At 45.2% G+C, this 27,405-nt stretch overlaps 2 protein-coding genes across 10 annotated transcripts; both read left to right on the top strand.

Moving 5' to 3' along the window:
* Nucleotides 1-787: 787 nt before the first annotated feature.
* LOC120820630 (urokinase-type plasminogen activator) lies at nucleotides 788-4,127 on the top strand. The gene is made up of 10 exons (XM_040178611.2): nucleotides 788-1,090; nucleotides 1,646-1,739; nucleotides 1,846-1,906; nucleotides 1,988-2,126; nucleotides 2,212-2,348; nucleotides 2,440-2,620; nucleotides 2,733-2,878; nucleotides 2,985-3,125; nucleotides 3,217-3,362; nucleotides 3,649-4,127. The coding sequence occupies exons 2-10, from the start codon at nucleotides 1,689-1,691 to the stop codon at nucleotides 3,841-3,843; spliced, it is 1,197 nt and encodes a 398-aa protein (XP_040034545.2). The 5' UTR covers nucleotides 788-1,090; nucleotides 1,646-1,688; the 3' UTR covers nucleotides 3,844-4,127.
* A 2,322-nt stretch (nucleotides 4,128-6,449) lies between these two features.
* Nucleotides 6,450-27,394, top strand: LOC120820622 (vinculin-like). Of its 9 annotated transcripts, XM_078104835.1 has the most exons (24): nucleotides 6,450-6,869; nucleotides 11,872-11,942; nucleotides 13,849-13,999; nucleotides 14,776-14,884; nucleotides 15,418-15,540; nucleotides 16,095-16,255; nucleotides 17,752-17,842; nucleotides 17,932-18,079; nucleotides 18,161-18,314; nucleotides 18,471-18,646; nucleotides 18,728-18,826; nucleotides 19,591-19,781; nucleotides 20,198-20,224; nucleotides 20,373-20,572; nucleotides 20,901-21,029; nucleotides 21,179-21,328; nucleotides 21,437-21,545; nucleotides 21,661-21,963; nucleotides 22,051-22,175; nucleotides 22,864-23,049; nucleotides 24,117-24,293; nucleotides 25,013-25,216; nucleotides 25,296-25,400; nucleotides 25,837-27,394. In XM_078104835.1, the coding sequence occupies exons 1-24, from the start codon at nucleotides 6,702-6,704 to the stop codon at nucleotides 25,981-25,983; spliced, it is 3,504 nt and encodes a 1,167-aa protein (XP_077960961.1). In that variant the 5' UTR covers nucleotides 6,450-6,701; the 3' UTR covers nucleotides 25,984-27,394. The 9 variants fall into 9 exon arrangements, with proteins under 9 accessions (XP_077960961.1, XP_077960963.1, XP_077960962.1 ...); XM_078104837.1 differs by lacking the exon at nucleotides 18,728-18,826; XM_078104836.1 differs by lacking the exon at nucleotides 20,198-20,224.
* Nucleotides 27,395-27,405: the final 11 nt, after the last annotated feature.

Raw genomic sequence — 27,405 nt, 5'->3', positions numbered from 1 at the left:
TAAATCACTTGTCTGTTCAGTGGTCACAATTGTTGTTTCCTTCCTGCCATTTGTATTAAAATTACCTCCATATAAGAGCACGGGAACTTTGAATACAGTTCACAGTATTCACAAAAAAGTCCAAAGAAAAGTTGATGAACCCGTCCACGTTGGTACGTCTACTCTTCTTCAAACAGCAGAGAGAGGATGAGTGGGGGAGCAGATTGCTGACCGCTCTGTCCTTGTGCCGTAACCCCCCTCGTGGTCCTGGGCTGCTTCAGCTCGGGGGATAATGGGTTCCGGGTGCTTTCTCATGCACACTGAATGCGCTCTGCAGGACTATTTAACTCTCTTTGAGCAAACAATAAATACTCCAAGCTCTCGTTTGTCTCAGTTGCTTCACTTCAATATTATAGGACTCGCTGTACATACATTACGTTACATTACATGTCATTTAGCTGACGCCTTTATCCAAAGCGACTTTCAATTGGTGCATTTCAACCATAAGGATACAAACCCAGAAGAGCAAGAAACAAAAAAGTGCAATTTCATCAAATAAGCCGATTTACAAAATGCAATAGATAAGAGCCATTATGAGTACAATTAAAGTGCTACAATTTGTCTGTACTATGTTATGGGTTTTTCCCCCACAGTCAGGCATTGGGTTACGTCTTTAACAAATTCAACTTAGGTCATTGTTTCGAAACTGAAACCTGTCACACCTTTGAGCGAGATGCGCTGTTCTACCCACGGTTGCAAAAGTTGTCATTTCACACATGACCAATTTTGGATATATTCTTTTGACCAGCCTCGCTGTGGTATAAGAGGGAAAGAGGGGGTGTTCATTATGTGTCATGGCACATGACAACTCCTTTTGGTCAAGACTTTGCCGATCAGCAATTGAGCCCCAGTGATGTTTTCATTTTGTCTCCAAAACCACTCCCACTAGTGACCGGAGTGCTTTTAAATGGGAGTGAAGGCGGGGAGCAGCAGCACCAGAGTAACTCACAACAGTAACACAGGTGCGTATCAGAGGATACAGAGAGGACATCGCCTCAGCTGGATTAAATAACGAAGAACTTCTTCAGGATACGCAAGTCTGAACCAAAAGGTAGAAGAAGTCTGTTACATTTCTGTCTGCACGATGAATCGATCAGAAATCCTGAATTGTATTTGAGATATTAGACCTGAAAGATGTACAGCATAAAGTGAGGTTTAAGTGTTTCTTGACATTAGTCATGCAAAATTAAGCTTAAGAACACAAACATATTGAAATCAGTTTGAACCGCACGCATTGCCCAACTACTGTGATGTGATGGAATGCACATGCAGCTAGTAATCAACAAATTTGTTTCACTGTTCAGATAGAGGCTGTGTTTAAGAAAGGAGCACACATGAGTTTATCTATCTGTTGCTCTCCAGCGCTATTTCTATACTGCAATAACTGTCCACATTTAATTGACAAAAATGTAACCGTGTAAACAGGAGATCCGGGCACGCTTGAACCCAGACAAAGAAAGCACTGCTCTGACCTCACGACCGTTTCCTTCCTGCCATGTGCATGAAAATCACATCCTTATAAGGCCACAGGAGCTTTGAATGTGGCCGTCCTGCTTACTTTTGTACCATTTCTGTAATTCTTTTTTTTTTCCCTGTCCAACTTCAGACAAAAACAGCCGCAATCAGCAGACGCAAAACCAGAAGTGAAGATGAACCTTTTAGTCATTGTTGCCGTCTTTGCAGCGTTCAGCGTTGATGTGGTAAGCAATAATTTAAGGAAGTAACTTCGAGTTTAATATACATGCTGAGCAATGCAGGGTGTTTTTATAGAAATGTCTGCGCTGACTTTGTCTGTACTTTTTTCAGACTTTTTCTCGAAAACGGTCTAAAAACAGTCGGCCATTTAAACCTCGTACCACAAACAGGGGTAAGCGAACATCTACAGTACTATTTTGCATGGGTTGCATCTGCTGGAAGACATTAAAACTTTTTTCAATGGGATCCTTAGAGATGTGTTGGTCTGGGGACGGGAGCAGTTACAGGGGATTTGCTTCTGAGTCGACATCAGGACGCAGATGTCTCAACTGGAACATGTTCAACACCTACTCAGGAGCTTCGAATGGCCTCGGCGACCACAGTTACTGCAGGTAAACCTGAAGTCATTCATCTGGGGCCCAGAAATGTTTCGTACGGGTAACACGTGTTTAACATCGTTTTAACCTTGAATGCCAGGAACCCTGACGAGAGCTTGATGCCGTGGTGTCGAGTCCGAAGAGGAAGGAGGATTGTGAGAGAATTCTGCGACATTCCCAGATGTACGTCTGCAGGTCCTACGCCAACAAGCAGACCTCCGTCGGCTGTGGATACAGGTGAGATGTGTTAAACACACTATTTCCTCAATGTCATCTTGTGACTCCTTCCCCCTCGCTCACTGGCTCGTCTGTTTCTGTGTCACCGCAGAGCGCACATGTGGTGAGAGGTCTGTGCAGAGGTTGCACAAGATTGTGGGGGGCTCTTTCACTCCCGTAGAGTCGCACCCATGGGTCGCTGCTCTCTTTCATCAGCGCACCGGTTTTCTCTGCGGGGGCTCTCTCATCGCACCATGCTGGGTTCTCACAGCTGCACACTGCTTCTCGGATGGGTGAGGCCAAACAGGCACTTAGGAAATACAACAGACTCTTGCTTCTGTACGCAATAGGACTTGCACATGCAGAGGTGTATGTTTACATATATGTGTTTGTTTTTTTGTTCAGTGAGAGCACGACTATCAGACATCTGTCTGTGTATCTGGGGAAGAGTGCCATCAATGCCACTGACGCTGACAAGGAGCAGAGATTCACTGTGGAAAAAGTGATCATTCACCAAAAATACAATCTGGACAACTATGACAATGACATAGGTACGCAGACTCGTATTGTGTGTGTGTGCGTGTGTGTGAAATGTGAAGAGCTGTACATGGGGCTTTGTGAGCGGAATTCATAGCTGTGTTTCTTTTTGCATTTCAGCACTGTTGAAGATCAAAAGCAGTAATGGAGGATGTGCGGTGAGGTCATCGTCTGCAAGGACAGTGTGTCTTGCTCCATCTCACACGCAGCTTCCTGCAGGGTTTCAATGCAGCATCGCAGGATTTGGCAACGAGAGATTCTGTATGTACTGAAGAGACCCTAACCCACAGGTCCATGACTGATCTCCCACACGTTTCATTGATTCTTACCGATGCTGTTTCGTCTGCAACAGTTGGACATTACTCGCAGATAATGAAGCAGGCCGTGGTGCAACTGCTCCCGCAGACTGACTGTGCAAGTCAATCGTACTATGGACATCTCATCACTGAGAACATGCTCTGTGCTGGGAGCCCTGACTGGAGCACTGATGCCTGCAAGGTGAGCAAAGTGTATGAATGAACGTCTCTATGCTTGCTCTGAATGTCAGTGCAAGGTTCTAAGGTTTTTGATTCTATATTGGCCCCTGGGTTGGGGTTATTTATGTTCTGAATTTGTCCTATTTAATTTAATATATTGTGGTGTACTGGTGGCTCAATGGGCCAATAAAACACACTCATCTGTCCCAATGTCAGGCCATTGTTTTCTTTATAGACAGTCAGTGTCAACATGAGCCTTCATAACAACATACACTATATGATTGGATTTCCTCATGCTCCTCTCACAGGGGGACTCTGGTGGTCCGCTGGTGTGTGAGGTGGCAGGTCGGATGTTTCTGTTCGGGGTAGTGAGCTGGGGTGAGGGCTGCGCCAAGAGGAACAAGCCAGGCGTCTACACACGAGTCACCAACTACAACAAGTGGATTGAAGACGGCACCGGGCTCTCCAAATACACCAAAGGATTCATGTATCCCCAAAAATAAAGCTGTATTTCTGAGGAGGATCTGAGGAGGATTTTAAAGCTACTGGCCATTGCAATGGTGCATGTTGACGGTTTCATGTAACTTTTTGAACGTATCTTACTGTATATAGTGTGTGATACTTGTGTATATGGACTTTTCTTACTGGGAGTAAAACTTTTTAAAAAGCCATTTGAAAAATATATATTTATATATGTATAATTTGGTGTAATAGGTATTTGTTTTTGCAGACGGCTGGTTCCGCTGTCATGTATTTATTGTCTAATAAATTAAATATTTCTGCTACATATTTACCATTTTCATTAATTTGAAAAGCCCAAATGTGTCTCTATCTGTTTTGCACACTCTTCATCACATGGAGACATGTTGCTGTGTTGACACTGTATGTGGAGAACATCTGCAGACTTAAATGTGTGATCACGAAGTAAATACCATTAATTATTAAATGAAATGCAGGACAGTAGAGCTACAAAACAACAGAGTTGATACTCAGACAGTTTGTGTGTACTTTGTTGTCTAATTCAGCTCAGTTTGTCCGTGAGTGAAAGTGTCCATAAGTCCAACACTGGAGGGCACTGTTCAGTAAAAAACTACATCCAGGCAGCTCAGTGATCTCAAACATACTAAAAGTCGCAGGTATCTTAAAACAAACAACAATGACATCCAAGCTGAGTCGGTACCTTCATAAGTCATAAGACAGTTGAAGGCTCAATCCACTCCTGTTCCACCTGTTACAGACGGGGATGTACAGTGTGGGATGCAAATGAATGAAGATACATGTGAGTCATGAGAAGGGAATCTCTCGTTTTTCTTGTCTGACTTGACTTCTAGCTTGTGTTTGCCACTGCTGAATTCCCCTCTTCCAACACAGCCAGTTACAAAACACAGTGAACGCTGACTTTGCTGACAAATGCTGGCTGCACATTACCTGTAATGAGGGAAGAGTCGGACACTGCACTTTAATTCCCCTTATTCTAGGATAAACTATTGCTCGTATCCACATGCGGCCTGGTACGAAAGGAGAGTTGTGCTGCTAAACATGGTTCCGAGGAGAGAGCCGGTGTCGTCACCTCTGGTAAGACAACTCGTGACTCCCGGGGGAGTCTCAGTGTGGAGCAGCGAGTGTTTACATGGTCAGTCGTGCACTGAATTCCACCTCTCACACCCCTCCCAGAAAAGGCAAACCTGCCTCGAGCACGCCGAGCACCGCTGCTCCGATCGTGACAAACAATCGATCAATGCAAAAGCATATACAACTGCAGCGTGTCGTCGTCTGAGCAATCTTTGTTGTGCTCGACAAACCAAAGTCTAGCTGGTCCATCACGTCATTACTGAACGCACACTTCAGAACCCCAGTAAGCAACCTGCTGCAATGCTTTCTATCAACGTCTGTTTGGACAAGTCCGCATATACAGATATAGTTCCCAGCAGTGCTACTGGAGCCAATCCCAGTTGGTCCTATTCCTCCTCAATTACTCACCGTGAGCAGTTTACTTTATTGCTCCTCTACTCTGCCTCCACCCATATATGGGTGGAGATGCTGCGAGTATGAGCCTTACTCCTCTTTAAGGACAATTCCTGAGGACGAGGAGACGAAAAGAAAGGAGACAGCGGAGGAGAGGAGAAGAGAGGAAACACAAAGGGCAGAGAGGAGTGATGGGGTCTATTCTAACCAGGTGGACCTGTCCCTCTGGTTTGGATAGCAGCCACTTGTCCACACCCACATTAGGGACACACACACACACACACACACAAATACACACTCAGGAGGGTTGCTTGGCATTGGAGAATCTCTGGTCTCAGGGTTTCAGGGGTATAAATACCACTGTTTTTTTGGGGGGGGGGGGGTTCTCCAGTTTCCCAAATACAGATTCAGATCTAAGGAGCAGAGAGAATACAAAAGCAACCGTAAACACACAAACACGCACACAAAACGTCTGTCATGGGCTACCTTTCAGGTGTTGCACCAGTGGGTGAGCTATTCATCTGGGATTCTCCAGGTCAGAGCGATGAAGTGGGTGAAGAGGGTGAAGCTCAGGACCTGAACGTCTCCTTCTGGGGATCCGACTCCTTCCTTCAGCCGCGAGTTGAATCCTCGCTCTTTATTTAGACCCGCACATTTAGGCCCGCGGACCTGAACTCCTGACCCACCTTTTAATGAGCACGCGGCTCACATGTCAGACGGCGGTATGGAGCTTCATTAAAACATGAACACGCCACGGGGTTTACTTCTACCATTAGGGTGCAGCTCCTGACTCCATCCCCAGTGTTGGTGTCATGGATGGGAAGCTTCCAAACCAAACCCCCCCCCCCAACAGCCTTTCTCTGGCTCTGGATGCCCCCCTCCACCTCCCCTCCTCTGCATATGATCCACCACATCTTGGCAATTGCTTCACCCCCCGACCCGTTTCCTTTTTGGGGACCCCTTGGTTGCATGACGTAGCTCGGGAAGCGCTTTCACTTGCTGTGCACACGCGTACGTGCCCGTCCGTGCGTGCGCGCGCGCGCGTGCCGCTGGCGGGGTTGGAGGGGGGGGGGGGGGGGGGGGGGGGGGGCGTCAGTACACCGACCCGCTCGGCAGCTGCGCTCCTCGGCTGTGATTGGCTGCAGGGCGGCGATTCCTTCTGTCACGATTTGGGTCGCTCCCCCAACCAAGAGGACACCGGCCGCTCGAGTCCAGCATTTACCGAGGTGCCCACCGGAGGAGACGGCGTGCACAGTGGAGGGGGAGGAGGGGGAGAGGACTGAAAACTCGGGATTTGTCCTCCTGTCGGTGAGGAGAGAGGAGAGAGGAGGGGGATCTTCCGTGCTGGAGCGACCAGCCGCCTTTTTCTTCTTCTCTGCGGTAAAAGTCGTTCACGATGCCGGTGTTTCACACCAAGACCATCGAGAGCATCCTGGAGCCGGTGGCCAAGCAGATCTCCCACCTGGTCATCATGCACGAAGAGGGGGAGGTGGACGGCAAAGCCATCCCGGATCTGACGGTGCCCGTGGCCGCTGTGCAGGCGGCGGTCAGCAACCTCGTGCGGGTGAGTCCCGAGTTTGAACCGGTCCCTCAATATCGCCAAGAGCCGCCCCCCCCATGGCAAGGTGGGTGCAGTTAGCCCATCACCCCAACTTCATCACAAAAAAATGGAGATTTTTTGGTGACCACCTGATAGGGACATTTATTCAAGCGCACATGGTTGCAGCAGGAGGACATCAGTAACCTGTGTTGCTACCGGATAGATTTATTGCTGCCCTATCTGGATCTTTTGCATTAAAATGGTAAAATTGCCTCACACACAGCTGACGCCCTTTTTTCATGAGCTCCAGCAGCAGGCTAGATTTTTTTTTTTTATTCCCAATTTTGCAAAGGGTCAAACTTTTCCCTGTTTGGGAAGTGATCTGCTGCCCGGTGCAATGAAGTTTGTGGTGTGGAAGAAATGAAGGGGATTGGAAATGTCACTCATTAAATATTATTAGATGGTAAAAAAATAAATAGTTTGTCGAACGGTGGCTTTAAATTCATCACAACAACCATAAATAAAAGCAATCCGTGGTAATTTATCAGACTCACTCCTACACCTCTCCTGTTCTCTCTTTCGCCCCCCACTTTACCCCCATACGCCCTCCTCGCCTCCTTGGACTCGTTTCGTCTTTGCCACCTGGAGTCTAAATGGTCATTTTGTATAGAAACAGACAATGTTGTCTCCTCTGTAAGCACTGACTGGAAAAATCAATACGGCCGCAACATTACTGCTGGTCCAGGTCATTGTTATTGATGCTGACGAAACTGGGCTTCACTAAATCAAGAGAAATCAGCAGCAGTCGGAGGTAAATACTCAATCATTTGCACCTTAATTATTGAGAATTGAAGTAATTTAATTCCATATTGATTTGAGCCTAAATTAGTCCTTCAGGGTAAGCAGAATTGATCAGAGTGTTGCAGACCTGTGAGCAGCCGTCAGTACTCATCTGGTTATTTTGCTCGTACCTTTTATGTAGTTTTATTCTATTGCGCTGCGTATTGTTTGAAGCACATCACCACAATAGTGCAGGAGACCACGGTTACTTGTCTGGAAAGGACCAAACTGCTAAGACAAACATTAAGATTTTGGGGAGATCCTTCATATCTTAAATAGTCGAGCTTCGTTTTCATCAGTGTTTGAAATATAGTCCATGGAAGAAAAAAAAATCAAATCATGCCATCTAACGATAATTTACATGAGACGTTGTTAAAAATTTGCCCTGCAAAATCTTTGACTGCACACTGCACACTGAATTTGACATTTTAAAGGGAATTTTAAAGCGCCAGAAGTTCCAGTTTAACCAAGCACAAAAATGTTTTTGTCTCAATCAGAGGGATCCATTCAGTTATCTGGGGTAATTTGCGGTGGTTTGGGGCATCACATGGAAACAATGTGATTGGATGGTCTTTAAAAAAATTGTCTGGATCTTGTTTTGTTCCTTTTGAAATAGTTTAGTAAGAATAAAGCTCATTCTTAGTTGTGAAGTTTTCAACAGTTCACACGTTATCCTTCGGTTTCCCTGTGCAAGGACAACTTATAATCATTTTGACAAATACCTCATTAACTGATAATGACAAGCGCAAATCCGTTTAAACTAAAACTCTGTGATGTATCTTAATAAAAAATCCCCATTTCACGTGATACGATCCTTCACATCCCCCCCGCTACCAGGCCCCCCTCCCCATCGCTCTCTCTTTCTCCGCTCGCCCGCGTTCATCCATCCAGACAGAGAGCAGAAGGAGGCTAATAGCCGCTTCAGGCACCTCGCTGGATTCCAGATGATGGAGACGCGAGGTTACAGGACGGGATGCGGGCTGAGGACACTGTCCCCCCCGCGAGGTGTCGGACCGAGGAAGTGCTTTTCAGGATTGAGCGATGAAACATGCAGACGACACCCTCAAATCCTGTCTTTTTTCTATCGTCTGACACTCTGTAGCAGCACAGCTAATTGCCTGCAAACACAGTAGTTGTGTTGTCCATTGATAGATGAGTGAGCATCAAGAGAGAGTAAGTAGGTGACAAGAATGGCTTTTAAAGTCAAGCACTGGGTGGTTGCTGAGTAGGTACATTTAGACGTAAAAGACACACGTAAAGTGAAACATACACACACTTAAATCTGATTCATTCGTAGACTTACGCAGTTTGAGCTAAGATATAACACAGTACACCAGCACCACAGGAGTCCTTCTGCGCACTGATACAATTACCCCGTCCAGGTCGGGCTGGCTGTGGGGGGTACTTAAAATCTAGGTCACTAAGGCACTTAGACACACAAACACACACACACGCAAGATGGTGTCCGTCTCAATCTGTCAGAAGGTTGCGCGTGGGGGTGACGTTGATTCGACTAATCATCTGAAGGATGCTGTTTGGTTGAATGGCTCAACTTGTCCCAAGTCGCGCGGATGACACGCGGAGAGTCACTTCGGTGTTCTACGCAAAGTATCTGCTTCTGAAGGAGTCAACGTGGATCCTGAGTATGTCTGGGAGGGGAGGGTGGGGGGATGAGGGGGGAGGAATAAATAGATTCACTGTTGAGTGAAGTAACCACACACTGGAGAGAGAGAGAGAGAGAGAGAGAGAGAGAGAGAGAGAGAGAGAGAGAGAGAGAGAGAGAGAGAGAGAGAGAGAGAGAGAGAGAGAGAGAGAGAGGAGTGAAATTGTCCACTGAAACTGTCGAACAGCGGGACGCAGACTGAGATAGGAAGAGGAGGGATGGAGAGACAAACACACACACACACACACACTAACCATTTACTTGAGCCCTCTCTTCTGAAAATTCAGACTCAGGATTAGTCTTTTAGTCGATTAATTTGGTCTTTGAAACTGCCCACTACAACATTTATGTAAGCATGATGTATCGAACAACTTGAAAATGGTCACTTTCAGAGAAGCATCACCCAACTTGTAAGCTCCCCTCCGCTCCACAGTGTTTTAGCATCTTTCTGCTCATTATGTCGGTATTACAATAACTCATTTTAAAGTTCTCATCAGCTTTGATATAATCAGGCAGCTGTACACTGAACCCAAAACAGCAGAAGTTACCGACGAGCTGGTGACCACTTTTAGCCTAAGAAGTAGATATTTTCCTCCCATGTTTCTTTTGTGGAGACCAAAATGGAGCTAAAATGAGAGTGAATGACTAATGACTCATGTTGCTTTGTGTTTTATAACAACTTCAAAAGGTAATTGGCCAGCTGTGTGTGATTTTTATTCTACTTTTGAATGTCTAATATCTTAACATTACTGTTACCTGACTTAACAACAGACAGAAGAGAGGTGACAGGAAATAATGGAAGCGAGAGCCTCGTCGGATGGCAACAACTAACTTGTGTATTGTGTAAACTTTGATTGACAGCTCTCTGTTTTGCACTGAAGCCATCAGACTCTTTCTGTTGTACAACAACACACAAATCACACTGTCCGTGCATCCAGCAAACCACTTCCTTTCTCATTAATTATGTATTGAATAATCGATTGACAAGCTTTGCTTATAACAGGAAACCTGATGTTATTGATTTTGTGAGTTCGTGCAGTTCCGTCAGGACGCGTTCTACTTGAAGAGCCACATTCCTCAGAGTTTAGAGATGCAAACGTCCTGCACTTTTTAAACAAGGAAATTCCCAAAGCTATATTTAACCCTTCGGATATTTGTATCATATTTTCAGTGTTTGTGAATATTAATTCGGAGTTTGACTTCAATTGACAACGGCACATAGTAGGATGCAGAAGTATACTTTTAGTTTCGTATGGATGACATGATCATAAACATGTTTCCCATTTGTGTGTTAAAGTTCATTATGTCGGTAATATCATTGCATGCTGTCTGACGTAATTGGATGTTGAATGACTGATTCAAGTATTACCGGTCTGTAGTTCAAATTTACACCTAAACACTTGAGTTTTATTGGTCCTTTCAAAGTTATTGCAGTTATTTTCTGTTGCATTTGTTAGTTATTTTCTGTTGCATTTGTTAGTTACACAAAAATAATGACAATTCCTATTCCTGTGATTCATTGACCATAACCACTTATAACGTTGGCTTAAATTCCTTTTCTTGATTTATTTTATTGTTGACTGGAATAATCTCCAGCAGCATAAATAACTGAAACGGCAAAGTGGTTCAGTGTTGTGTAGAGGAATGTGTGTTGCTTGAACGCGCTGTGCGATGACTGTCTACCGAGTCTCGGGAGCCAGAAAGTCTTTTAACTGACTCTCTTTCAATGCAGCGGCAAGAGATTGATGTGATCGTCTCACTGTAATTGCATCTCTAGTGCGTGCGTGTACTTATGTGTGCGTGTAGTTGTGTGTGTGCGTGGGTGGGTGCTTGCTCTTGTGTTGTGGGATGTTTGAGACCCAGTTCTTGTGTGAGACATGTGGTTTCTCTGCCACCTGCATCAACATGTGAACATCTGCAGAAGATGGTTGTGTGTGTGTGTGTGTGTGTGTGTGTGTGTGTGTGTTTCCCACTTTGACTCTGCATGCAAGTGATTTATGTCATTTCTAAAATGGAAAATGTGGTGTTCATGTTGAAATCCACTAAGCGGTTTCTTTATACCATCACAATAACAATTAGTGCTTTTTTGACGCAACATACTAGCTCATATGTATCGCATTGATTAACTATTTGTGGTGTAACAATATTCATTGTGTGACAAAATCTTCCAAAACCTTTTTAGTTTGAGTTGTTTTTAGAAAGAAAATATATGTAAAGTTCTATTTGTTGACTCTGCAGACCTCCACTGGAGCAGCACTAACGTGTTTCCTGCAACTTGCCGTCATGTAGAATAACAGACATCCGAGTCGGCCGCGGCCCGAGCTGACTCTCCTCGAAGCTTAAAAAGAAATGACACGCACGCGGGGTTGAAATAGGTGTGAATTGATACGCACCCGTCCACCCCGAGACTATTAATAGTGCTCACTTGAATAGTTTTTACTGTCTTTTTGTAGCTAATGATACTTAAAATGAAAGTTCCACTTTGTGTGTGTGTGTGTGTGTGTGTGTGTGTGTGTGTCGCAGGTGGGCAAGGAGACCGTTCAAACCACCGAGGACCAGGTGATGAAGAGAGACATGCCTCCTGCATTCATTAAGTAAGGGCCTGACTCCACACGTGCGCATGAAAAACCTTCTCCCTTCCATCCCTCTCGCTCCCACAGCTCACTCACAGGGACACCCGGCGACAAAATCATGGAAGTGATCCACTTTATTTCAGAAGACAGTGGACTATTTAACGTCACGAAACGTGGCAGCGTTCCCAGCTGCAACAAAGAGGCACTTATGGGGCCCCTTCCGCTGCATGCATCCAGACCGCTGAGAGGCTGTTTGTTGTTCGCCAGCTTGCATCCAAAGAGCTGACATGAACTGTGAGAGCTGCTACTCAGCTATCCTGCAACTTTGACATCTGGCTGGGTTGGCTTGTGTGTGTGTGTGTGTGTGTGTGTGTGTGTGTGTGTGTAGCATTTGTTTGGATGTGTATGCCTTTTACTGTGCATTTAATATAATCAATTTTCGCTTTATTCTGGCTCATATTCCTAATCTATTCCTTTTTGTGGATTGTTTTTCATTTTTCTTTATAATAAAAGCGGTCTGAGCCTGGAGCAGATCCACTCACTGCTCTCGCAGGCCCACTCGCACATATAGGAGCCTACACCATAAATCTCACTCACAGGGCTTAGAAAGGGGCGTGCGGGAATGTGAACCAGCCTAAATTTAGATGAACTGGCAGCCATGGATACCCTGACCAACGGGGGGGTCAGAGAGACGAGGGACGTAGCTTTATTCAAGTCCTCCTAAAATCCGTCTTCAGGTTAAGCTAAATCTCTGAGGCACGGGCGTCAATCTCAATCACACAAGGGGACAAAAACTAGAACACAGTCTTAGTTGCGAGCCAAATTGTTTCGTAGGAGAGAACATGAATAGTCTCCAACTGACAATGTTTCAATCAGAAATATGAATTTGAACAAAGAGTGCAACAACCTTTTCTGTTAATAAACTAAATATTATATAAAATATATTTTCTTCAACAATAACAAAATAATATTGTTACACATGCTAATTGTGATATGTTAATTAATTAATCAATATATGAAGCGGCTCACTTTGTTAGAGCCAGCCGAGCGCAAGGAAACGCACCGGAGCCTGAGATGCTCTGACAAACGGGGAAGTGGGCGAGATTATCCGGATCCAGATGGGACTTCACGTAGGTGAAGATTACGTTCAAATGCTCTGAGTGCCGACTTGTTTGCGTCCCTGCGGCCTCTGATTCAGTTGGGCAAGATTGACTGTTTTTGTGACCGTGGCCATTATATCATCCATTTCCATTACCTTCCCACACCGAGCGTCTAAATGGATAATGCAATGATAGGTAATCAGTTGTGTGCGGCAGTGACTTTTTAACATTTACTCCTTTATTTTTCCTCCACACATTGCAGGTGCTTCCGTAGTTAGCCGCACCAACTTTTCCCAGGGTAATTTATTTTTACTCACGGACTTCTCCACCGCGTCGAAAATGTCCCTCCCCGTGGTCGTCCCACGTAACCCAACTACATCCAAGAGTTCCTCCGTGAGAGAGAGGTCCGTCATTGCGGCTCGTACGAAGATGGACAGCTGCGCCGCATCCGCGTTGTCTGTGCTTTCGTCGACAGCCGATGAAAAGGCCAGATAACTGTGCACCTCTTCGGCCAGCTGCGACGCTAGATTCTCTGCGGCGTCAACTTTTCTCTTTTTGATATTTAAAATCTTCGATCGTTGAGAAGTATAAAGTATAAACACCGCACTCTGGCGGCGGGAATCGCGAGATGTAAATTCGCCGGTCGCAGTTTACATTATTGCAAACACACCAATGTTAAACCCCTCTCTGGTTACCAGAAGAGCAGCTTATTTAAGAAGCGGGCAGATGGCTTTCTTCTCTAGACATGAGATCTGATCTATTTCATTTACAGTGATGAATTCCTATGATTCGTAAATGTATTTATGCTGCTCGTCGTGTATTTTCAGGGTGGAGAATTCAAGCTCTAAACTCGTCCAGGCAGCTCAGATGCTGAAGGCTGATCCATACTCTGTTCCTGCACGAGATTACCTGATCGATGGATCCAGAGGGATACTATCTGGAACATCTGACCTGCTCCTCACCTTTGATGAAGCAGAGGTGTGTGTGTGTGTGTCTGTGTGTGCATCGCCCTCTTTGTAACAACATGTGTGACCTGAGAACAACTCTTACTTCAGACGTTTGGTATCTTTCAGCGAAATAAAGCTTTATATAGCTGCTCAGAGGAGGAAGGAACCCGGCTTAGAACAAGTCTTTAATGGAGTCTCAAATGAAGCCAGATCTAATCACTGAGATCAAATGACTTCCCTCTGTCATGACTCACTATGTGTGTTTGTGTGTGAGTATATGGTACATACACCAGCCCAGCATTATGTGTGTGTGTGTGTGTGTGTGTGTGTGTGTGTATTACCCATGTTGTGGGGACAATGACATAGATTTTTAGAGGGAATGGTTGTTTATGTTTGGTGTGAAGCTCGTTGTAAGTTGAGGTAATGGTCAGGGTTAGCATTAGGCTGGTAGTGCGTGCTTGTTGTGTGTGTGTGTGTGTGTGTGTCTGTGTGTGTGTGTGTGATAAGTGGAATCACATTTGCCACGTGACACTGCTCACTATGTCTCATCACTATATCCTCACTTTTAAAGAGCAACTTGTCACAGTCACAAGACGTACATCACAAGACTGTAAACCCACACTCAAACAAACACACACACACACACACACACACACACACACACACAGAACAGTTTAACTTCAACACTGTCTTGTCGTCTCATGCACACATTGCATTCTGTTCTCATAATACATGTAATCATCATCATCCATTCATTTTTCCCTGAATACATTACCTGCTTGTAACCGTGTCTGTGTTGTGTCTTAGGTGCGTAAGATCATTCGTGTGTGTAAAGGCATCCTGGAGTACCTGGCAGTGGCTGAGGTGGTGGAGACCATGGAGGACCTTATCACTTACACCAAGAACCTGAGGCCAGGTCAGCGGGAGCGCTTGTTTTTCTAAATGTGTCCATACTTCTGGCTGGTACTGTGCGTCAACAAAATATCGTTGAAAGATCGTACAAAAACAAAGGGGTTGAAATATACGGGAGAGAGGGATGAGTGACAGATGTTGTCCGTCAGAATCAGAATCAAATGTTTTAACCAACATCTATATTAAAAGAATAATAATAATGAAAATAAGATTTTTACAGCTTTAATATAATGTAGCTCAGAAATAGTTTTTACTAATATCAATCTAATGACCTGAAAACACATTTTGCTAGACACCAAAATCTCTGACCATTGCTTCAAAATTTCTGTCAATAAAACTATAGGTTCTGATTTGACTCACTGAGTCGGTGAAAACGCTGGAGGAAGCTGCTTCCGCTTCGAGTGCTTTTAACACTGTCATGCTCACGCTAACAAACACAGGATCAATAATTTTTTTCATTCTCCCTGCTTCTCCAAGACTTGGCCTTGGTAACCTTTCACAGGAAAATAACTTCTCATGTGTTTTCCTTTTCATCAGGGATGACTAAAATGTCAAAGATGATTGAGGAGAGGCAGCAGGAGCTGACGCACCAAGAGCACAGGCAGATGCTCGTCAACTCCATGAACACCGTCAAAGAGCTGCTGCCGGTTCTTGTATCAGGTAGGTGCATTGCAGATCACTGAGCATCCAACCGTTGTCATGGCAACACTGATAATTACATTCATTAGCTGCTGGAGATGCCAGACTGACTGCACACACACACACACACACACACACACACACACACACCGCCCACCAACTACTTGCTAGCGACTCTCAGACTTTACACTGCAACAGCAAAGAAGAGACGCACTATTACAGATGTCGAATAGATGTTCACCCATAGTTTGGTCTTGCAAACTCAACAAGGACTGTTAGAGCTGTAGGCTGTGAGACGCCAGCTCGCTGCCGCCACGTTAATGAAAAGGCTGCCAACCTCAGATCTTTCGCCTTTTAAAGGGACTGTAATCCATATTTTATGTGAGAGATGCATAACACAACTACGTGTTGCTTGTTAGTGATGAACCGTCAGATAAGTGACTTGTATAAAAATGTACAAAATACCATCGAATGAGCAGTGAGGGATTTTCTTACATGGAGTGGAGTTACATGGAGAGTATATATTTATATAACTGTATAACTGTAATCCTACGTATTCATGATTTTGTCCCCAGCGATAAAGATTTTTGTCGCAACCAAGAGCAGTCGAGGTGCCGGCGTTGAGGATGCAGAGAGGAACAGGAAGTTTATCTTTGAAAAGATGAGCGCTGAAATCAACGAGATCATCAGAGTGTTACAGCTCACCACGTGGGATGAAGATGCCTGGGCCAATAAGGTATGAGCTCAGAACTCTGTTTGCTTCCTGTTTAGAGCCTAAACCCCCAAACACTTTGATCCCACACACCTTCATCAGACAATCACTTTTGCTTTGGAGAGACACACACTCGATGCACACATCCCTCTGTGCCACGCAGAGCTTCTCCCAAAGAAATTCACTCTTTACACTCTGTCTCCACTTTTTGCTGGATAGTATAACTCCTGGTTTTTCTTTTTCTTTCTTTACCTTCCTCCTCCATTATTTTCCTCCCTGTAGAAGGTAAGCCTGTTTCTCTCCACCTCTGCAGTATCCAGCATGCAAGCGTGTGTGTGTGTGTGTGTGTGTGTGTGTGTGTGTGTGTGTGTGTGTGTGTGTGTGTGTGTGTGTGTGAGAGAGGGAAGTCCTCATTCCTACATGTGTGTTATATGTTAAATGCACACTGACTGTTAGCTGACGTGATCTTTATTGTCCCAATATTGTTTCATGTGCATCTGTTTGTCTCTATGACGTCCATTTGAGTGAAATGGCTTGAAACGGATGACGGACGTTTACATTTTAAGCTAGTTTATTTAAAAACAATAAATACTACAAAAATTCAATTCATGTTCAATCATGGTATATGGATTCTTGTGCCTCTAATCTGAACTGTTTGCTAGAGCTACAATTAAAAACTGTTTCACGAGATCATTTACTGCTAAAATTAAGATCTGTTTCACTAGTCTAACCTGTGACCCTGCATGTATGGTGGCACACAGCTTCCTCCGACAATTATCTGTCCGTTTGTGTTTGGTGTGTGTGTGTTTGCTGTGAACATGCACTGTCCTCAGTGTATGAGCTTTGATAAGCACTTACTGTCAGTGTGCGGTGGATCCGCCGGCACCCGATGGCTGTCCTCCTCTCAGGTCATGAATTATAGAAATACTCTGGTTGGTGTCCAGACACATCCATTATAGATGGCTCGTATTGAAGCGAGTATTTCTATTAGGAAGCAAAGAATTTGTGGTTACCCCTCGATGAATGTCTTGTTTTAGTAATTGTCATGTCTAAATGTAACATAAAGAGTTGTGCTGTGACTAATGACTCTATTCACATTAATTTACTGCTTCACAGATAATACACATGACTAGAAGTATCTTTCGGGTTACAGAAACCGATCATTTTTATTTGTAAATCATCCATAATTACACCTTTCTTGGATCCTTAATTTATGGGAAAGAGCTGGAATTATTTTATAATCAATAAATCCCGGAAAAAACGAAACAACAAGTAAATGTCCCCGCTAACAGGACTTCAAGACCAAATTTGTATTAATCCGCCACTGAAAGTAGTCCCTAACAACAACATATGTATCCCTGTCTGAGCGGCTTCTGCTAAACCAGCTGCTTTTCCAAAATTAGTACTTTTCATCACAGGCAATTCTTTAGTAGAAGTAAAGCAGTAGCTTTTAGATATTTAATATCCACCCCTGATTTGTCAGACCTATAGACGTTCCTTCATTCTCTCTTTCCCCACAGGATATGGAGGCTGTAAAGAGATGCTTGGCTTTGATTGAGTCTAAGATGGCACAAGCTAAAGGCTGGCTGAAGGACTCCCATGGACAACCAGGTAACTGCTCAAACCGCTAGTAAAACACTTAACTTAGCTCCTTAGGCGTCATTCCACAATGTGATCCGGTGGCGTGTCGCCGTTCCCAGGGGACCCCGGCGAGGTGGCCCTGCGCGTGATACTTGATGAAGCCGGTAAGGTGGGAGAGCTGTGTGCCGGGAAGGAAAGGAAAGACATTCTGGCAACAACTAAGGCTCTGGGACAAATGACGGACCAGATTGCCGACCTACGTGCAAGGTACTGCGTCCGTGTGACTGACCGTGAGTTTCTTGTTTGTAGAATTTGTCATCCTGTGTGTTTTTTTTTCATTTACGACAGAGGCCAGGGCTCCAACCCGGGGTGTGTGCAGCGCGCAGGCCAGTGCTCACAGGGCTTAGACTTGATGTTTGGCAAAGTGGACGGTGCTGCTCGCAGATTGGAGGCTCTAATCAACGCCAAGCAGGCCGTCGCTCGGAGGCTCGACGCCGCACAGGTTCGGACAAAACGGAAGTAATCCATGTTAACCCCCCCCCCCCTCCCCAGTCAACGGCGGTCCCTCTCCCTCTCTGCATCACGCCTCCGTCAACGGATTTTCCGCTGCGCCGTTTCATCCGGTCGGAACTAACCCGTGTATGTGCGTTCTTAAAAGGCCTGGCTGGCTGATCCTCACGGCGGTCCGGAGGGAGAGGAGAACATTAGAGCGCTACTGGCAGAGGCCAAGCGCATCGCCGACTTATGTGAAGACCCCAAGGAGAGGGATGACATCCTGCGCTCCATCGGAGAGATCTCGGCCCTCACCGCCAGACTTGTGGAGCTGCGCAGACAGTGAGCCTTCCTCCCCTCTGACATGTGCATGACCAAAGATGTTTTGGGACTCGATGTAATTCTTAGACCCTCTTTTTCTAGGATGAAACTGCAGCGTCATACCATCAGTAGGTGGCATATTATGCCCGCCTGGAAAATATGTTGTTGCTTGTCCACCCTGGGCATCAGTCCTACAATAAGGTTTCTGTTTGAACATGTTGGGGAACAAATGGGGTTATGGTAATAATGTGGCGGGTCAGTAACAACTTAGTAAGCCTTAAAGGGAAATACCACTCAAGGTTCATACCTCTGAATAACATGTTTGCAGTCTGGTGGACAGTTCATTGGGTTTAAAACAGTAAATTCACTAAATGGTTCTGTAGTCCAGTGACTCACCACCAGGTACGATCCATTTTGAACTCTGTCTCTGTTCTCCACTTCCACAACTTGTATCGACTATAAAAGGAAAACAGATATATGACTCAGTGCATTCGATGGGCCGCCTGTCAGCAGCTACTACAAAGGAACATTTAAAGGATAAGCTCACATGATCACATCTAACTAGGAAATATTTTTTATAAATAATAAATAAACATTTTGTGGTCTTGTAAGGACTGACTGTACATCTTAAAACAAAATACTACTCATATGATAAGTTGGTATGGCCTTTTGATCCGTCAATTATAAAAAAAACACTAAATATATTTCCTTGAACTGAATATGTAGCTTTTATGTTCTGTGAAAAACCCACATGCCCTTATTACAAACCAGTAAACATTATATCTATCTAAACAGGCCAACAAAGACGGTTTACCTAAGCAGAGGAAAAATGGCACGAGCCTTTGACAGTATTTCCTTTTACGGTGGTATCTAACAGAGGTGTGGTGAGACATTTGGTGGGTTCAAAGTTTTGCACCTTTTTGAATCCTCCGTAAATCCTATTTCTATCTACCTTCTTCTCTCAGGGGTAAAGGTGACAGCCCAGAAGCTCGCGCTTTGGCAAAGCAGATTGGAGGGGCACTGTTGACCCTGCAGTCCAAAACAAACCGGGCCGTGGCCAACATGAGACCAACAAAACCCGCCGTGACTTTGGAGGGCAAGATGGATCAGGCCCTCCGCTGGGTGAACAACCCCGGAGTGGACGACAGAGGAGTAGGTGAGAGGGGTTGGATGACAGCTCTCAAGAGGGTTGATCTAGTGGTTTAAAAATAAATGCTCTGACCTTCCATGCCTGATATCAGCCTGAGTAGAAGATGGAGTGTGTGAATGCGTTCAAAGCAGCACCCTACCAAGCCTCTTTGTATTAGCAGTTAATGGGATCCTGAACAATGTGAGGATGCGATGTGTCTCGTTGTCAATATTTCTGAACGTGGTCCGGAGATGACTGTGCCGGTGACTGATGCAAGTTCCTTATCCGCTCATAGTGAAATCACTGAGTGACTTGCCTGACTTACTGAGTCATTCGGGAAGCACTGTGTTGTTTTTAATGCTCTGTTTGACGCCCTGTTGCTGTATCCTTGTTCTGTGATTTGATTGTTTCCTGTTTCCTCCCACGCTTCCCTTCGGGAGCAGAGTGTGAAATACTACAGTGGAACACAGGTACCTGTCCACGTTGTGCTTTGTTAGAGGACACAAGCAAAACCGCCCTATGACAGCTCCGTGACATGTCGCCTGCCTTCCATCACTTGATCATCAAAGAGAGGAGATGTCGTGTGTCCAGATGTGAGTTCAGAATGTCTCTCCCCAGGTCAGGCGGCAATCAGAGGGATGGTTGGAGAAGGAAGGAGGCTGGCAGGAGGCCTGTTAGGCCCGTACCGGCAGGACATGATTGGACGCTGCGACCGAACAGAGGCTCTCATGACATCATTGGCAGACATGGCCGGCAGGGGCGAGACTGAAGCCCCTCACGCTCGAGCTACAGCTGCACAACTGCAGGACAGCCTGAAGGTAGCGCGACGTTTTCACAAACACACACACACACACACACGTTCACTCACACGTGTCATTGAATGTTGTGCAGCCAACCTGCTCAAACCCCACCATCATTTGGAGGGAAGATCACAAAGTTTCCGGGTTACAAAATATGTCAGGCTGGTTCAAGTTTGGGGGAACTCTGAAGAAAAAAAGAGTTTAAACAAACTTCTCAAAAAATAACAATATTGTGGCGCATCCATACAAATATTTTGCCTTCTGCGTGTGATGCATGTATGGTGATAATTATTCACAGTGTTGGTGCTCCACCTAGTGGTCCGATAACACTCTCTGCTTCTACAAGGACCTGAGGCAGCACATGCAGGAGGTGATGACCAAGGAAGTATCGGACGTTTTCAGTGACACCACTACGCCTATCAAACTGCTGGCTGTGGCTGCAACTGCTCCACCCGACGCCCCCAACAGAGGGGAGGTCAGTAATGAAGAACAGTCTGCGTTGCATTTGCTTCATTCGGATGTTTGTCTGCGTTTGTGTGTGTGCATGGAATTACATGGAACTTAGTAAGAGAGGATGAGGATGTGACTGCGTTCTGACTGAACAAGTGATCATGTTTGTTGTAGGTTTTTGAAGAGCGTGCAGGGAACTTCGAGGCCCACGCTGGTCGACTGGGGGCGACTGCAGAGAAGGCTGCTGCCGTGGGAACGGCCAACAAAAGTACTGTAGAGGGAATACATGCCAGCGTGAAAAGTGCCAGGGAGCTCACGCCACAGGTGCTAATGTTTGTTGTGTCAGGGATTCATACAATTACTTACAGTGATTTAAAACACGCAGCTACCAGAGCCCGTCACACGCAAACTGACATGTTTGTTAATATCCAGGTGACCTCTGCTGCTCGGATCTTGTTGAAGAATCCTGGAAATAAAGCAGCATACGAGCACTTTGACACCATGAAGAACCAGTGGATTGACAATGTGGAAAAACTCACTGGTGAGCATTTACAAAATACCTCTTATGTTCTTTAGATATCAACAATTTTTTTTACGAGTGTTACGTCCGGTTGCAAAACAATGTTTGTGTGTACGTGCGCGTGTGTGTGACTCAGGTCTGGTGGATGAAGCCATCGACACCAAATCTCTGTTAGATGCCTCCGAGGAGGCTATAAAGAAGGACATCGACAAGTGCCGGGTCGCCATGGCAAACGTTCAGCCCCAGATGCTTGTTGCCGGGGCAACGAGCATCGCAAGACGCGCCAATCGGGTCCTGTTGGTGGCTAAGAGGGAAGTGGAGAACTCTGAAGATCCGCGGTTCAGAGACACGGTAAAACATGCGTCAGACCTCCTCTCCCACACCATCTCACCCATGGTGATGGACGCCAAAGCAGTGGCTGGGAACATACAGGACAAAGGTACAGGAATGCACAGCAGAAATGAATGTTCTTGATGGTGTATAAGACAGATATACTAAGGTCACGATCTCTCTTTATCCACCAAAGCTCTGCAAAAGGTCTATTTGGACTCGTGTCTGAGGATCCTGGCCGCAGTCGGCAAAGTAAGAGAAGCCTTCCAACCTCAGGAGCCGGACTTCCCTCCTCCACCACCGGACCTGGACCAGCTCCATGTACGCACATTCAAAAACACGTGTTTCTTGTTATCCATAGTTAACCTTTGAATAACCCACCGCTTTGTTGTTTTGGACCGGGCTCTGTTTGAAATTGGACTGATGGCAGTTTTGTGTCCCCTGACATTCAATTCTGAAACTAGACCCACTAGTGCCCACTTTGAGCATTACAGTACTGAGAAATACTTAATCAGTTAATCAGGGTTGATATAAGAAATAGTTACATACTGTCAGGCTGAAATTGATTTAAGCAGCTAGATAATTTGGGATAACAGTGTAGCCGTGGATCTTATACCAAAACCAAAAATGCTGTTGACTTACCACCCACCAGAAATCATGTCTTTGCTGACTCCCAGTGACTTGCTCCTCACACCCACGTGAGGAGATAAATCCAGCTATGAAGGTCCTCTGGGATGTTGTTCGAGTTGAAGTCTCTGACATCGCGAAAACTTAAAAGGGGAGAGAGATATGCAGCTGTAGTCCAGGAAACTGTGACAGCACATTTTTATGTTATCTGGGTGAAACAGGCTTAAAACCTTCCAGCTGAGACATCAGCAAAACTATGCTCATCAACACTTTAAAGCCCTTTTGTGGAGACGTTTAAATCTTTCTCTGTACAATCCCCATTTTGTTCTTGAACTGCGTATGACTTTTAACATAAGTGTGTGTCTGCTTGCATGTTTTTCAGGTCAACGACGAGCAGGCTCCACCCAAGCCCCCCTTACCAGAGGGCGAGGTGCCCCCACCTCGTCCCCCTCCTCCAGAGGAGAAGGACGAGGAGTTCCCAGAGCAGAAGGCGGGAGAGGTGCTCAGCGAGCCCATGATGGTAGCGGCCAGGCAGCTGCACGATGAGGCGCGCAAGTGGTCGAGCAAGGTCAGTTCACACAAACACACAGAAGGAAACTCAGTTTGCATATTCACCCCATCAAACGTGTTTCACTTCAAAAGGCAGTGGCACACATACAGTCCCGGGTGCAATGAGCCAGCTGTGATTGTCAGTGATTTCCCTCCTGCGCGTTAGTTGAAATGACTTTGTGCCACCTTGGGTGCATTCTTGTATTCTGTGAATGTCACAGTTTTTCCCGAAATCACGTTGGTGCTGAAATGTCAGTGGAGATTTCAGAGGGGAAACTGGGAGCTGTCATCTGTTCGAGGTTTTGGCACGTAAGGTTGTTTGTGGCTTCACAAAATAGAAAGATTGTAGAGGGATATTTAAACCTCCGGAGAACAAGCGCACTATATCTGCAAAATAGTCTTTGCTCTCTTATCCATATTGCTGTATATGTTCTGTATATGTGTGTCCAATTGTTTTTCTGTGTAGGAACTATGTAAAGGAACAAAGATCTCTTTACAGGAATAATGTGTGAAGCGACTGAGCGTTTTCCCCTCTATCGCTCCTCTGAGATTTCGCCACACCTGTTTAGCGATCTATCCCTCAGAGGTGTCTTTGCACAGCAGAGACAAAATATCCCAGGATCTCTTTAGGCATTGGGTTAAACTCAGTTTCCCACCACACGGCTAGACCTCTAAAAACATTTGAAGGATGCGGACCGGAGGTTGTGGCCAAAGCACGGGATCCTGCTACCTACCCAAACCTGCTTCTCTTTCCTCTTTTTTTTTTTACCCCCATCCTTGCTTCAATACCTTCAGCGTGCAGTTTCACCTGCGCTCTCCCTGCTCCTGCACAGTTTGTGTATTCGCTGCTTCTCCCTCCTGTGAATCTCCTGCCCTCTGTTCTTCCATCCAGTGCCTCTCATACTGTACTAAATGCTTCCTTCCCTTTCTGCCATTCTGGGCTTTCTCCTTCCTTTCTTCTCCATATTCCTATTTTTTTGCCTCCCTTCTTTTCCTCCCCACCCCAACTGATTCTCAAACCATGACCCCCCCACCCCACCCCCCCCCCCCCCCCCTCCCGCGCACACACTTCCCAATCTAACCCAGCCAGAGGATGAGGAGGCAGTAGAAGAGAGAGAGGTAGATGATGAAGATGAGTTTACTGATGGTGAGGATGACTATGAGCCGGAACTGCTGATGATGCCCTCCAACCAGCCTGTCAATCAACCCATGCTTGCAGCTGCCCAGGCTCTCCACCAGGAGGCGCGCAAATGGTCCAGCAAGGTCTGCGCACACATGAACATGAGTGCACACACACACACATCTGGGTCAGAGCATTTGTTAATGGCTCCCAGTGTTCTCGTTGCTCCAAAACGATGAGCTCCGCATTTGCCACTAAACCACCAACCTGCTGTGGCTGTTGTTGCATCACACTCAGACGTAGCTGACACGCGGTTATGCTGTCATCACCCTGAGGTTGCACTAAAAGTCTGGAATGGCCTCACAAGTCCTTCGCTCATGTTCTTGATGAGGTATCGTGGTTAGACGGAGGAGCTGTTGTCACTTCTGTCACTCGTGGTTTTGCCAACCTTTCAGGCCGAGGGTGACAGTTTCCCAAAGACTTCTGGGTGATGTAGTTTATAGATTGCCTGCTTGCCTGTTATGATCCCCTGCCTCTGCTTCTTGATCTCACGGTGTGCACTGACGCCAACACTGTGACCTTCATGTTGACTGAGATGCGAGTGAGACGTTGAGGTTCTCTTCTTCCACAAGGGATGAAGAAAATGTGCTAACTTGCACTGACACTGCATGCAGATTTGTGCCTGTACACTCAACAGTGCCTGTTTTTCCCTTTATTATTGTATTAAAAACAGTGTGGAAACATGACAAATACAATGTCTCCAATGCATTTTCATCCCTGATCCGAAGCCTTTCTCTTCTGCAGTAGCCTGCTACCCTGCTCTTACCGCTTTCTCCCTTGATCCTCCTCCACCTCCTCACAGGGTAACGACATCATAGCAGCAGCCAAGCGGATGGCTCTGCTGATGGCAGAAATGTCTCGGCTGGTTCGTGGGGGAAGCGGGAACAAGCGAGCGCTGATTCAGTGTGCTAAGGACATCGCCAAGGCCTCAGATGAGGTGACGAGACTGGCCAAAGAAGTTGCCAAGCAGTGCACCGATAGACGCATCAGAACCAACCTCCTGCAGGTAGAGACACACTCACGCATACTGAGGAACCCGTTGTCTTGTACAGAAAATAACTCACACGTTTTCTTTACCTCCAAAGGTGTGTGAACGAATCCCTACCATCAGTACTCAGCTGAAAATCCTCTCTACTGTCAAAGCCACCATGCTGGGACGAACAAACATTAGTGAAGAGGAGTCAGAGCAGGTAAGCTCACAAAATGGATTTCTGATATTATGCAAAACCACATGTGGCCAGAATGAATCAGTATAAGTTTTATAATGAACAGTACATTGCAAATGGAATCACTTTACCGGTGCATCGCTTAAATAAAACGTCATTACTCTGTAATTAGGATGCATTATTATTTAGATCACATTGTTAATAAAAGTGGGGCTGCTTTTAACTACTTCGAATATTTCTTGGCGGCGTGTACATTTTCCTGCAAATTCTCATATGCGAATTAATTATTCTTACTATTATCAATCTGGATATGCAAGGTACTAAAATTACAATTAGGTACGAAAAGGTTGTGAAATAAAAAATACAATAATTCCCTCTGAACTGCAGTACAGTACAGTACAGTAGCTCCTGAATAACTGATAACTTTAATTGTCTCCCTCCCAAATGTTTCCCCGACCAGGCTACGGACATGTTGGTCCATAACGCCCAGAATCTGATGCAGTCAGTGAAGGAGACCGTCAGAGAAGCAGAAGCAGCCTCAATCAAGATCCGAACGGATGCAGGCTGCACCCTTCGCTGGGTGCGTAAGACTCCCTGGTACCAATAAACTGACCTGGTCACTGAAACTAGTAACACTCTTAACTTTCATGAGACCAATAGCACACACCTCAAATAAGACGACATGTAAACTCTTAGTGGGTAAACATGTGCACTACATTAAAGAGGAAACTGATGAGGTTTTTTTTTAGCAGGACCTTTAGATTTGCTCCCGAGTTCTCATTATCTGTAACTCTCGTATTCTGTGGGCTGATTGGAGAGTTTATAATATATATTTTTGGTATGTTGTGTTACAAAAGTTTATCCCAGGTATATATTTTTTGCATGAAAATGTTTTTTTCTATTTTCTAGTCAAATTATGACATTTAGATACTTATCTTCTTGAAGAAATTTACTTTTAATTTGTTTTTTTCTTATTGTCTATTGTATATAAAGTAGTTATTTGTTTTATGGACAACACTCCGCTATGAGCTTTATACACTGAGTTTGACAGCGTGGAGTCTTTTGTGGGCCGATGAATTCTCCACTCTTCATGTTTACTTTTAGTAATAACGCTCTTAACTGTAGATCTGTGAATTCGAAGGCGATACATCATCACTGCTGTCTGGTGTTGTTTATACTTGAAGAACTAAAACGTCTTCTGGATTAAAAGTGTTATGACAGTTTAAAAAAAAGATTGTATATTTAAAACAAAAATGTATGGTTGTCAATAAATAATGTTGATTACAGAACGGTTGATACAATAAATAAGAGGTTTTCACATGACTGTTGAATTATCAGTAACACTAAAATAGATGTTTTTAATGAATTCATTTTGAGTTATTTGTTCTAACTTTAACAGTGAACAATGCCAAAGGATTTGTTTTAAGTTACTACAATCTTCATCTTAAAACATTATAATCCAGGTTATTACAAACAAAACAGACCTCTTTAGAGAAGCTTCATTATTTTTGGTTGTTTTCTTTCTTTTTTTAACTAATCGTGCTTTGTGTCTACACTCTCCTGAACAGTTGAACTGTTAGGATCTTATATATTAAGAATTGATCAAAAGTAAATCGACAGCCATTAAAACTCTCCCGCTCTCTGCGTCCTGGAGCATCGACACGGACGCTCTGGAGACGGCGCCGGTGGCTTGAGGTCAGAAAGAACCTCTTCACGTGACATCCGGCGTTGATGTCAATCAACGTGAACGTGTGTAGCCTATTTACCCAACCAGTGCTAGTGGGCCGCTCCCACGGTGGTCGGGACGGAGCTCTGAATGTTAACCGCATTCTTTCCTCTTCACTTGGGACGACGAAGCACGTAGCAGTCAGCGTCGCTCTCCCTGCGAGCGACGGGGCGAACCTCTGTGTGTACTTGATGTGTTCATTAGCACCCTGAATGTATTCTGATGGCTTCTCGCCCTGCCAACACATCTGCTGTGCCTTTGGAAGAATAAAAGACTACAATAGTGATGAAAAGGAGTCTGCCG

The sequence above is a fragment of the Gasterosteus aculeatus genome, chromosome 6 (assembly GCF_964276395.1).
Source record: "Gasterosteus aculeatus chromosome 6, fGasAcu3.hap1.1, whole genome shotgun sequence".
Lineage (NCBI taxonomy): Eukaryota > Metazoa > Chordata > Actinopteri > Perciformes > Gasterosteidae > Gasterosteus > Gasterosteus aculeatus.
Note: the sequence above shows the minus strand (reverse complement) of the source record. Positions and strands in the feature narration are given on the sequence as shown.

Coding starts and splice junctions, on each gene's coding strand:
- LOC120820622 (XM_078104835.1), top strand. CDS start 6,702: ATGCCGGTGTTTCACACCAAGACCATCGAGAGCATCCTGGAGCCGGTG. Junction 21,030..21,178: donor ACGCCCCCAACAGAGGGGAG/GTCAGTAATGAA, acceptor TGTTTGTTGTAG/GTTTTTGAAGAGCGTGCAGG. Junction 22,176..22,863: donor CGGACCTGGACCAGCTCCAT/GTACGCACATTC, acceptor CATGTTTTTCAG/GTCAACGACGAGCAGGCTCC.
- LOC120820630 (XM_040178611.2), top strand. CDS start 1,689: ATGAACCTTTTAGTCATTGTTGCCGTCTTTGCAGCGTTCAGCGTTGAT. Junction 2,127..2,211: donor GGCGACCACAGTTACTGCAG/GTAAACCTGAAG, acceptor CTTGAATGCCAG/GAACCCTGACGAGAGCTTGA. Junction 2,879..2,984: donor CAACTATGACAATGACATAG/GTACGCAGACTC, acceptor TTTGCATTTCAG/CACTGTTGAAGATCAAAAGC.